The sequence below is a fragment of the Meleagris gallopavo genome, chromosome 13 (assembly GCF_000146605.3).
Source record: "Meleagris gallopavo isolate NT-WF06-2002-E0010 breed Aviagen turkey brand Nicholas breeding stock chromosome 13, Turkey_5.1, whole genome shotgun sequence".
Taxonomy (NCBI): domain Eukaryota; kingdom Metazoa; phylum Chordata; class Aves; order Galliformes; family Phasianidae; genus Meleagris; species Meleagris gallopavo.
In genome coordinates, this window is record NC_015023.2 from 6,163,993 (window position 1) to 6,176,004 (window position 12,012).

Sequence of the window (12,012 nt, forward strand, 5' to 3'; positions counted from 1 at the left end):
CTTTCTTCTTTCCTTCCTTCTTTCCTACCTTGCTCCCTCTCTCCCTCTTCCTTCGGGATGGTCAGCTGCTGGAGGAAGTGTGGTTGCATTTTGATTCTGTTTCTGAAATACCATTTCCAGAAGTAAATGGATATCCCCAGGAAGGATCCTGGAGTTCAGTGTGCTTAGGACACTTTTACCAAAAGTGAAAGCCATTGTACTTTTGTACTCTGTCATTTAGACTACAGCTTCACTTCTCTCTCTGGAAAGTGTACTTTTCTGTGTTCTCCATGAAGTGTTCTTTCCTCCTCAAATTGATGTTTCCATGATGATAGATAGCATCAAGGTGCAGTTACAATACAATCCCAACCCCATTGCCATAGCAGAAATCCCCATGACTTCAGACTGTGCGGCATGGAGATGACTTGTTTGTGTTTTCCTTGGGAAGTCCGAGCATGTCCTCTGTGGGTTTTCACGTAAAACGTGTGTATAATGCTTAACTGTACATTAAGTAAAAGCGTGTTAGAATACCCCCACATTCCTTCTCTCCAGTCACTACCTGGAGCACAGAGCTGAGTATCCCCACCACTCCCATTATTACCGCACAGCTCGCAGCTACGTTACAAAAAGGAGTGCGGTTCTGCAACTCTCGTTTCCCTCCACGTGCAGGTTGCTGGCTGTGGCTGAGCATGCAGCACAAAGCTGTTATTGCTGGAGATGGGTGGTCACAGCCTGGTCCCTCAGCACGGCCGTTGCAGGCAGTACATGGCCAGCCCTGGCCTTCTGCACCCAGAGCAGTGCCGGGCTGTGCGCACGAGGAAGGGGTAGGTAAGATAAAACAAGAGGAAAACAGTTTTGAATTTACTCTTTGTGTATTGAGGCCTTTTACGATTCATCAGTAAGTAAATATAAGCTAAGGGAGTGATTTGTTTCTAACAAGCTTATAAAATACTGGAGTCATTTGTGAGTTTATTGGAGTGCTGATTATAAACATTCCCTCATGCACACTCCTGTGTGTCAAATTAACATTGGAAATACAAATATTGTATCTTTGAATATTTCTGTAATCTCTTCCCAAGTATTGGAGAACTTTGCAATGGAAGGCAGTTGATGGCGTCACATGTGAAGTTGCTGAGTACTCTGTGATGGGTTTGGATGTATTTTTCCTCTCTTTGGCACTTGCTCACTCCTCTGTTTCAGATAGCCAGCTCCATGCCCTAGCATTTTGGTTTTTGATATGATGCATAATTGATGCTTGTCTTGCTGCAGAGATGCAACAGCTGTGTGCAGTGCCCGGCACGAGCCCTGCCCAAGGAGCACAGTGCTGGGCTGGCAGTGGTGGCTGCTGTCACAGCGGTGATGTCCCTGTGCCCTGCTGGGGCAGCCGGGGGATGGGGGCACCTGGAGTGCCCTGGGGAGAAGCTGAGCCGTGGCCTCATCTGGGGTTGTGCTTTGCCATCTTATCTTCAACATTCTTACTAAAATGGGCCGTCACTGTCACTACCCAAGTGCTGTATCTTTTATTGTGGAACTTTTATGTTACTAAAGCAGAGGACATTTGTGCAAGGCTGGCTCTTAGGCTAGCATTATCATAGTGGCTGCCATTTGAAGAGTCAATTTTTTGCCTACAGGCAAGGTATTGTTATCAGAGTTCTGCCTGTTTTGCATATATACGATTGTATCTCTGATACCTCTCGTGGTGACGGTAGCAAACGCCGACTTCATAGTGTTGATTGTTGAATTGGAGCTTCAAGTAAGAACTTGCAAGAAAAATGAAGAATGAAATAGTGAGTAGCAGGTCTCTAACAGATCTTTATTGTTTCCTCCTTTTTGGTTCAAACAGGGACTCCATGACAGCTTGATTTAGGATCTTATTTTATTTGAGAGAGCGGCTGAAAAGCAGCCTGATTTTTTCCTCTCCTTTTTCACTCTTTCTTAGTACCTTCAGCTCCTACTCATCTGGGCTTACTGGGGAAATGCTCCTAAATCTGGGCTCAGTGGATGTAGCTCAGCCCCTTCCCTGCAGCAATCCCATATGCCTTTGAGCCTTCCCCAGCAGCCCCGTCACTCCCATGCAGGCTGCAGCCCAGTGCTTCTGGAGATGCCCTGGAGATGCCCTCAGCTGTGTCGGCTGCAGTTGCATCCAGAAGAGACATGCTGTTTCAATTTTAGGTTTTGTGTGTTGGATATGTTACCAAGTGCAACTCCCTTTCCAAAAGGTCGTGGGGTTCTAGCTCTTCTTACTCAACATGAGGCTCCCACAGGGGATGTTTTCCACCTGAACCACGGGGTGTTAATTGAGCAAATCCCATCAGAAGCCATGGAGATGCTCTGTACGTTCACTGCTGAGTATTTTCATTGTATGAGAATACATTTCTGCATGATGCAGAGGTGCTTCAGGTATTTTCTTGTTTCTGTGCAGATCCTTCTTGGTGACTGCTTTAAGGAATATCGTATGTTACTGCACCTTAGGATTCCCGACTTAAAGTGTTTTCATTCTTTTGGGCAAATTTGGACTTAGCGAGCTTTGAGAGATACTCATGCCACGTGAAATATGTCACCTATCAGAGCCAGACCTTGTTTAGTCACCTTTAGTGTTTCTGCTGGCAGTGGCATCTCATTTTGTCAGCCAGCACAGCAGCACCATGTCCCCAAATGCACTGCCAGGGTGCTGGGCTGGGGAGGACATGGGGTGGCTGCGAGGTGCCAGGCTGTGACTGTGCCCGTGTGCCCGTGTGGCTGTCATGGTTTGCATCTTCCCCTCCCAGTGAAAAGCTGAAAGACACTGACCAGTACAAGGATAACAGAAGTTTTCTTAACTCTTGCCAAACAAACAAAGAAGTACGGCATTATCATACCTTGAAGCCTGGAATGTTCCTCTATTGAGTGTATGCTTGAAAGTTTTCATTTTTCTATGAGTTCTGTTTCACTCTCATTTTACCAGTTTTCAGCTTCCCTGATGCCACCAGAGAAGTTCTGTAAGGCGTTCCTGTAGTCTAAGTATTGCTGAGCGTAGCTGACAACTGGCTTGCAGCCTGCCAGTCATGTTAATTATATACTATTAGGCACGATTAGTCTGGTGATTATTTACACAATAGATTTATAGTCTATCTCATCTCAACATGTACTTGGGAAACTTTAATCTGAAGATCAGAGACGCTCATCTAGACGCTTATCTATGGGAGCTTGGGTATGTAAAACCTTGTTGTGTGCTCTCTGGGATGCATGGTGCGGGCATGGGAAGGAGCACGGCTGGTGCTTGGCTGCTTGACTCTTCCATCACATGAGTCTGAACCACAGCAGCAGAGGCTTTGCCTCTGGTGGTTCTTGCTCGAGGTGTGCAGCAGTGCAGAGAGCTGTGCAGGGAGAACACCAGGGCTTGCAGCAGGGTGCTCAGGTTTGTCACAGCAGTGTGAGGGATGCCAGCGCAGGATGGCTGCGTGGCAGTGGGGCTGCACTCATAGCTGTTTTACCAGGTATTGGCATTAAACTTGAAATAGTGCAGCTGTGAACCTATCCAAACACCAGAATACATGACTGCAGAATTGCATGGGGTGCGTACTTGTGGTGTTGTCATTCACCTCTAGCTGTTCTTAAGGGTTTTTTTTAGCTTCATCCAGGCTCATTCTGTGCAGGTATTTGGACTTGAATGCTCAACGTAGGTTTGTTTTTCTTCTACAGATTTTGCACTTCCACGGAAGCCATTGGAGTTAGTCCTTAATGGACAGTTGTGATGGAACAGCCAGACTTATCAGACTTTGATCCACGAGAAGTTTTAATGTAGGCAATTGAAACAGACATGTTTTCACAGAAAGGCTGTTAGATTCTTAAATTACAGGGCTAAAGTGCAGCACATCTCTGTAAATGATCTATAAATGCAGTTTCTCAGATTAAAATATGCCATGCAGGCTGCGTCCCTCTTGGATGCTGCAGCCCGCAGACTGATGATGCACAGCTCCATGGACTCCTTTGAGCTTTCAGGTTTTCTTTTTCTTATAAGCTAAAAATTAAGCAGATAGGACAGCCTTGGTGGGCCCATCTCCAGCCATCCTCAGTGACACAAGGCCTTCCTGTGCCATTGCAGCACAGGCACTGGCTTAGAGCAGGCTGCCCTCATGTTCAGTAGAAACTCTGTGCAATCTCATCTGAGTCCCTCTGGGACTGTGCTTCTTTTTAATGGTCATTTTAATATTGCAGCACAGTGACATGTACTGGAGGCAGTGAACTCACAGCTACCCTATAAATAATTTGGCATCTAATTCTGCATATTTTGAGCTTGAGGCCCCCTGAGATGCTGAAAAGAGTTTAAAGCCTGTTATGCAGTTAGGCTAATTTAGCCTGAAAAAAGAATACCTGGAAAAGAGGCCGTATAACGAGTGCATCACCAGAAGCATTGGAGTTGGTTACCAGAACCCATTGGTGCTGGTCCAGCACCAGTGAACCCTGCCAGGAGCTGTGGTCTCCTCATCTCCTCACTGCTCCCTGGTTCCCAAAGCCCTTCCCCCACTGGGAGCGGGGCAGCCCCTCGGCTCTGCCAGACTGCTCCCAGGGCTGAGCATCCACTGGAAGGCTGTAAGAAGGACGGGTTTTAGCGGGTCTTGTGCCAGAGCCAGTGCATGCTTGGAATGCTCTGCAATTTTGTTGGTTTTCCTTATATAGCTTCTAGAAAAATCAAAGTCCCCATGTTATCATTTTTCATTAAATTGATGTTTCTAACCACAGTGGACAGCTCTCATATCCCTTGAAAACTTATAATAGTAAAATTGTCATAAGGATGAGGCAGGAATGCAAGATTTTATTAAACAATCTTCAGCTCATAAAAGACATCAGTGTTGTGCCATTCTAGATCATATAAATGTATTTCAAAGCAGAATCATATTTCAGTGGAGAAAGAATGCACAAAAGAACACAGGTACCAGATCCCAACAAATATTAGAGCTGCCGAGGAGGGCTGGGCGCAGGTGCGTGGTTACTGCACAGAGGCCGAGGCCACGTGGCTGTGCCAGGTGAGGTGTTGGTGGAACATGGGCGTGCTCATGGCTTTGTGGGTTGGGATGGGCACAGGTCTTGTGGCATGGGGCTGGACGTCCTGCTCAGCTGTGTGATGCGCTTGGGAGCAGGACAGGAGGCGTCAGAGAGAGATACGAGCTCTACCTGGATAAATAAGTATAAATAATTTTCTTTCTGATATGTGACCGGATTATTTTCCAGTTGATTTCCAGCCTTAGTCCCAAATGGGCCACAGATCAAAAAAAGATAAGGGTCAGTTACAAGGTTGAGCTCATTCAATGTTGCCATGGTAACTGACCTCCAGCATCCCTGGGAGGATGGCACCCAGCTCCCCAGGTGACGCTCAGCTGCCTTGCCATCAATCCGCTGCCTCCCACCGCCAGGCTGCGAGGCCTCGCGCAGAGTCTGCAGGGTGTGGGAGGGCTTGGCCTTGTCCACCGGGATTCGTTATGGAACCCACTGGCACAGAGTGTTCCGGGGATGCCATACAGCGGGACGGGGCGTAGAAACAGCAGCAGTGGAAGAATGCCATCTGGATAACGGGCGTCGTCCAAGTCTGGCGTGAACCTCTGTGAATCTGCCGTCCCCTGGCAATGGTGTGTCCTGCTCCCAGCCCCAGGCTTTGCAGTCACGTTGGATCTCTGTTGGTGCTGCCGGCCCTGTGTTCCCATGGCTTTGTTCAGCAGGGATGTCCATCACTGTCACCTCCTGGCCACAGCCCCTCGCTCCTGCACAGCCACATGGATCAGTGCTTGGGCTCCTCCTGCTTTTCTCCTGTTACAAATGTATCCCTTTGCTTACTTATTTACTGAGGAATGAATTGCATAAACAGAATAGTTTCATGCAGTCTTCATTTTATTTCCCTGCGTTCATTCCAATTTGTATTTATTTCTGTTACAATCGGAATGCTCCTTACATGGCCCATTTAATTCTACCAGATTTATGATATAGGGGACGGGAGAAGGTTCTCTGTGAGCACAGCATATTAATGCTTTGTTACACTGAATTACAGCATTTCAAAGTTCATTAAAAGTGTGGTTAAGCCATGGATGTGTATATCTGAGTACAGGAAAGACATTCCCTTTTATTGTTGTAATTTGCTGCAGTGAGGTAGAGCCGTGGCACAGGATATGTGCTGCTGTCAGGAGCATCAGACGGCCGCACGCACTCCTTCAAATTAGGACTGTTGTGGTTATTCCATGAGGGGAAATTTTGCTTTATTAAATCAAGTTGAGAGAAGTTTTAACTAACAGTGAAGACGATGCTGTTTTATTGTTCAAATTGCAGTTTGTTATTGGTTTGATAATATGTCGGTACATGGCACTGTTAGTACATCGTTTTATATCGCTATTAATATAGTTATAATTAGAAATGCAGCTGATACAGTGCGCGGGCTTAATACAGCATTATTAATTATACTGCATCCTCGCCAGGAGGCTGCCGGCGTCAGTACTCTTAGAGGCTGAGAGCCTCGTTGTAATATGTATTAAATGCACGCTGCAGCAGCAGAAAGGGCTGTATGGAGAGGCGCTCTCCCGCTCAGAAGCGGGCAGGGTGTTGGTGTAAATGCAGCTAAGCTCCTATCAACACATGAACCATCCTGCAAATGCATTTCAACTTGAGAACAATGAGGACGTGCTCCACCGCCGCGGTTCAGCTGGGGCCGCGCAGCCCCCAGCCCTCCAAACAGGCAGTAAATTATGTACCTCAACATTTAGACAATCGCTGCCTTTGACATCAGTGGGCACCACCCAGGTTTCACCTTCAGGATTCAGATAATCAGCTCTCGTTCCTACCGGCTTCCCTTAAGACCAGTATGGAAATAAGTGTGTGTCTGCCAGGGATCAAATGCTTTTGGAGACAAAAGTAGGTACTGAAAACATTACAGGATACTATCATCTCCCCATGATACTTTTACACAAAGCGCTCTGTTCCTCTTTTGGCCTGACATAGTTTCAGCCTGACAGAATCCAGCAGGCCTGCTTGTTTTAAACAAGAGCACACCCTATTATTTTTTTGAGAAATGAACTGTAAAATTAATGCTTATTAATTTGAGTACCGGAAAAAAAAAAGGCAAGGAGCCCAAGATTCTTGTTGGCCGTGCGTGGCTCGTTTAGTGTTAAATCAATTGATCCCCGCATAGATACACTTACGGAGAGATGGGAGAAGATCTAGCACAGAGAGCTGTAAAAATCTGCATTTTATTTTACAAATGAGAGGGGCTGCATAATTCACTGGAGTTATGTAGGTCTCATAGATGCCTGTCATTTTTATTTTTTTAAGAAGAATAGCGATGAGGGGAACGCCGCGATGCGCTGTGCTGCTGACGCCCGGCACACGTGGCTGGAGGGAGGGCCGGCGTTGGCTGCGTTGTCTGGAGGCAGCCTTGTGCTCCTGTATGATCCCAGATAATTCACTGAAGTTATTCTCCAAAGGTGACTGAGTGCCCCTATACACGCACCGCGTTTCTGTGTAAAATAATATGCTGTAAAATGCCACGGAGAAGAGAGTGATTATAGCAGCAATTCTATCTATATCTTTGGGCATTTTCATATTTTGAATACACATGCATGAAAAGAGAAGCGTTTGTCATGCTAACCATGGTACTTTTTTCCACCTTTTTTCTTCCTGGATGGTTTTATAGACACGAGAAATACATAATGGACTCCTGTGGGAGTGGAATAAAAACCCCCACCGGTGAGGAGAAGGCCTTATAATTCAGAAGTGGATTTGCAAATCAAAAGGTCTTGCCTCGAGTGGGATAAATTTCCAGATCTGCAGGAACCCATTATGTTTTATTATTTTTCATTCGAGTTTTAGTTTGTTTGTTATAGGTTTAACTATTTAAAATACTGCGGATCAGCCAAGAGAATACAGTCTCTGGTACCTAATTAAACAGACCAAGTTGGTAGAAACATACTTCAGTCGAAATCCTGTGAAATCCTCTTTTTTTAATTGTATTGAAATTAAAGATATTTAGGCTGCAAAAGGAGCAGTCTTCTCATCAGCAGCCTGTGTCTGTATTTATGAACACACATGCTCACACAGGACCGGGCTGCGCATGAATCACTATTTTCCAAGCACTCACTATGTGGAGAGTAGAAAATTAATGTCAAACATGATTTCTCTGATTTACTCGCAGAAGGAATTTGTTCCATTCCCCCAGTATCTGCTTTGTCCTCTCCAAGTTTATTGCATGCATTGTTGGGCGTGCTCAGGTGGTGCGAGGCACAGATCCTTACCTGCTTTCTGCCCTCTGCAGAGAAAGGCCAGCAGCCTCCCTCAGGGAGGGACAGAAGCTTGCCCCCTGCATACTGATACATTCTGTAAATAATTTCTATTTCCCCCCCCTCCTCGCATGGAGGTCCCATCAAGGCAACATGAGCTCTGGGGATGCCCCAGCTGCAGCTATGCAGATGTGTGGCTGTGGGAGCTGTTCAGCTCAGCTCCATGGGCCACTCTGAGATCCTGGGAGCACCAAAAACCCTAAAGAAACAATGATTTCCCTCTGTTTGACTGCTTTAAAGCTTATTTAAAGCAATTACAAATAGAGGCTGTGCTTCTGAATGCTGACATTATTTGCAAGATCCAAACGCGTTTGGCAGGAGATTATTTCATGGGATGATGCGGTCATTTCTTGGGCATCTTGGAACTATCAGCTGAAGTCAGTGATGTTTGGAGATATTAAAATAAATCTGAGTGTAAATCAAAAGGCAGTTTCTTTAGTTTTTAAAATACGTGTTCATGCATGCTGCCATATTGAAGGGAAGATGTTTTTGAGAAGTGCTTACAAAAACCATCTGCAAAATCTTTTAAGTTTAGATGTTCACTGGGTTGTATAAAGAGTACATTTTAAGCCTATGTTTTTTTTTAATCTCTGTTCCTCCCTCCTCATTTCAAGAAAACCAAAGGAAATATGGCCTCAATACCTCAAAAATTGACACAGAGACATCAAAAATACAGAAGTCAGTAAAAGAGAAACATACCATCTTACAAAGGTGGTAGGCTGGAATTAAGAATGATTGTTATTATTTCCCTGTGAGTTCCTCTAGATCACGGGGCATTTGCAGTGGGCACTGCATATTCAGTGCACTTCCTAGAATAATGTTTAGGATATGTTACATGGAAATTACTCTTTCAAATGACATTTTAATCACTTTAATGGTCTCTCTTCAGCTTGGAAAAAGCCAAGAGATATAAAATTAAGGCCAGCACTGATTTGGGCTCCTGCTATTCTTCCACAGTCTGTTCCTCCCTGCTATATTTGCAGTGTAATCTGAGGTGACGAAGCCTGCTTTCAGAGTACGTGGTTGAATTCACTGTTAAATTCATTTTAAATGCTGAGTATTTAATAATACATACACAGAGCAGCGACGTCTCTGTTGTGTGCAGAGGCGCGAGGAGCGGCACGGGATGGGCGCAGCCCGGCAGCAGCACACGGCATTGCCTCCATCCCGGCTGCAGATAAATGGCCCTAACGTGAGCGGGGCTGCTGACCTGAGCTCAGTGCACAGGGCTGTGTCTTGCTGGTGGCTGTGGGCCCTTGAAGTTGTGTGCACGGCATTGGGCACGGGAGTTTCTCGCCGACTGCTGCATCGCAGACGCTAATGTGCTGTGTCACTAACAAGTTGTATCATTTGAACCTTGCAGAGGAAGGCATCAATCATGAGTGCAAGCTGTGTAACCAGATGTTTGACTCTCCGGCAAAGCTCCTGTGTCACCTGATTGAGCACAGCTTTGAGGGGATGGGAGGCACATTCAAATGCCCTGTTTGTTTCACAGGTAAGACAGGGAGACTGAGACAAGCCTCAGTGGCTTGATCCAGAAATGACACTCGGGGGATTTGTAAAATACTGTATGCCTTTTCTTGGGAAAAGAAATACCGTGTTTGGAAATGTTCAGAATATCTCCTGTCTGAAACTGCAGCACTGAGGAGTTTGACATCTCACGGCACTGCCCAAATGCAGCCAGCCCTGTGTTACTTCTCGCAACTGGGGCCTTTCAGGTTGTGGCCTGAATGTGAGGTGCATCTCTTTGAGCAGAAGTTGCAAGGCAGGGGCCTGCTCTCGTGAGGACTCTCCTTGTGTGCCACGTGCAGCAGCAAGCCTCGTTCACATGAGATCCCATCACACAACAGTGTGGTCTGACACCTCCCTCCGACAGGTTTCTTTAAGGGCAGCCTGCTCGTGTCAACTTGTTTCCAGCTCCTTTGCAGTTATGTCCATCTGAGGGCCTGCACTGTTTTCCTTCCCTGAGGTTTGTTTTCAGCTGTCTCATCAGTGCAAATGGTCCTGGATGGTCCCTTCTCAAAACATCTTCATGATGCATTTCAAGGGTGCCTTTTACTCACTCATCAGAATAGCAGCTAACACCTGAGTTTCCTAACTGCGTAGGGATGACTGCCATGCGTGACCACGGGCTGAGTGTCAGCTCCTGCAGTCCCTTCAGCCTTGTGCTTCTTAGGATCTGGCCCACAGTCTGAGAACTGCTTTTTGAGAACTTGGAGTCAGTTTTTCTGTTCCTGAAGCACACTGTAATGTGTTTGACTGCATCTCTTTAATTCTGCTGAAGTAGCTTTTTTCATTTACTGGTGAAAAGTCATATAGGATGAGACAAAAATTGAATGAGATGTTTTTAACCAGCTGAAGCTGAAGTTTAATATGTTTCTCATTTCACTTGTTAAAGGCAGGGTAATTATCAATTCAAAATCCAAATGTATATGGTATATCTGTAACATTAAATCACAATCTTTTTTTCTATATTGGAAGGACAACCCATTTAGAAGGTCTGAACACCGTGGCAGCCTGCCCTTTCAGGTTCACGTGTCTGCCAGAAATGCTGCTCTGGGCACTCATCCTCCAGACCAGCTATCAAGGCTGCTCCTGGCCCAGTTGTCCTGCATTAAAAATGCATCCAATGCACCTGCTGTGGGGCCAAGGCTCCCTGCAGGAGCGGTGACGTCCTCTGCTCGCTCTGATGACTGAGTTCTTCCAGTCACCCGTGGACAGCGTTAGCTTTATGTGAAATATCAAAAGTCCATCCAGGATTTAGAGCCAGAATCAGAAGTGAGCTGACTGCCAGCCTGGAGATTCTAAATTGACCACTGGTAAGGACGTTCTGCTGCACTGAGTGTATTGGCACTTCTCTGGTGGATATCCTTGGACTTTTTAGAGTCTTTGCAGTCATAAAAGTGTAGTTCAAGATGGGATATGTTATATGAAACGATTTTAACTAATTGTACTGTGTTCTTTCAGTTTTTGTGCAGGCAAATAAACTGCAGCAGCACATCTTTGCAGTCCACGGACAGGAAGATAAAATTTATGACTGTTCCCAGTGCCCACAGAAGTTCTTCTTTCAAACAGAGCTTCAGGTATGTTTGCAAGAGGAGTAAGAGTAAAGCCGAGGCTGTTGGTTTTTCTGTGTGTAGCCTTCACCCTTGTACGGCAACTGGAGAAAGTGCGCATCCAGTACAGTCTCTCCTCCTGCTCTTAAACTCAGTCTTCTACCTCCTGGGATGGTATCAAGAGAGAAGGGTCTTTGAGCATGGCTGAAATAAGTAAATAAGACAAGGCAGATATCATGATTCTTTATGAGTATTTCTCTTGACAATAGAGTTGCTACATCCTGACATGTCTACGTCAAACACCTTGTAAATAATTTCTTTTTCTCTATTAATAATTTAGGAACTGATTAACATACAAAGACTAAGCAAATAGTACACTGCCCTTACTGCTAAATAGTACACTTCCTCACCGCTAAGTCAAAAGTAAAGGAATTTTCCCCACCCAGGTGTGAGAGCAAAGCATGAGTACAGCTGAACATGATGCTTCATTAGCAGCTCCACCAAGGTAATAGCACGTTAATAAGCAGCAGGTTCTGCCAACCAGGCATTGCATATTGGCTTCCCTAGGGGCTGTGGTCTCTTCTGTTTTACCTGCTCCTGAGGTGGAGCCTGGCCTATGCTCCTGGTTGCTTTGTGAGGGACTGGGCCTTGACCTGGAGTTGCTGCTGGAGTCCTGATCC

At 45.8% G+C, this 12,012-nt stretch overlaps 1 protein-coding gene across 1 annotated transcript in view; it reads left to right on the forward strand.

Moving 5' to 3' along the window:
* The window catches only part of LOC100549374 (zinc finger protein 423-like), a 61,825-nt gene extending 50,430 nt beyond the window's left edge, over positions 1-11,395 (forward strand). The window contains exons 3-4 of the mRNA XM_019619745.2: positions 9,640-9,771; positions 11,244-11,395. Of these exons, the coding sequence (XP_019475290.1) occupies positions 9,640-9,771; positions 11,244-11,380 (269 nt within the window). The 3' untranslated portion in view covers positions 11,381-11,395. The remainder of the gene's footprint in view (positions 1-9,639; positions 9,772-11,243) is intronic.
* The last annotated feature ends 617 nt before the right edge of the window (positions 11,396-12,012 follow it).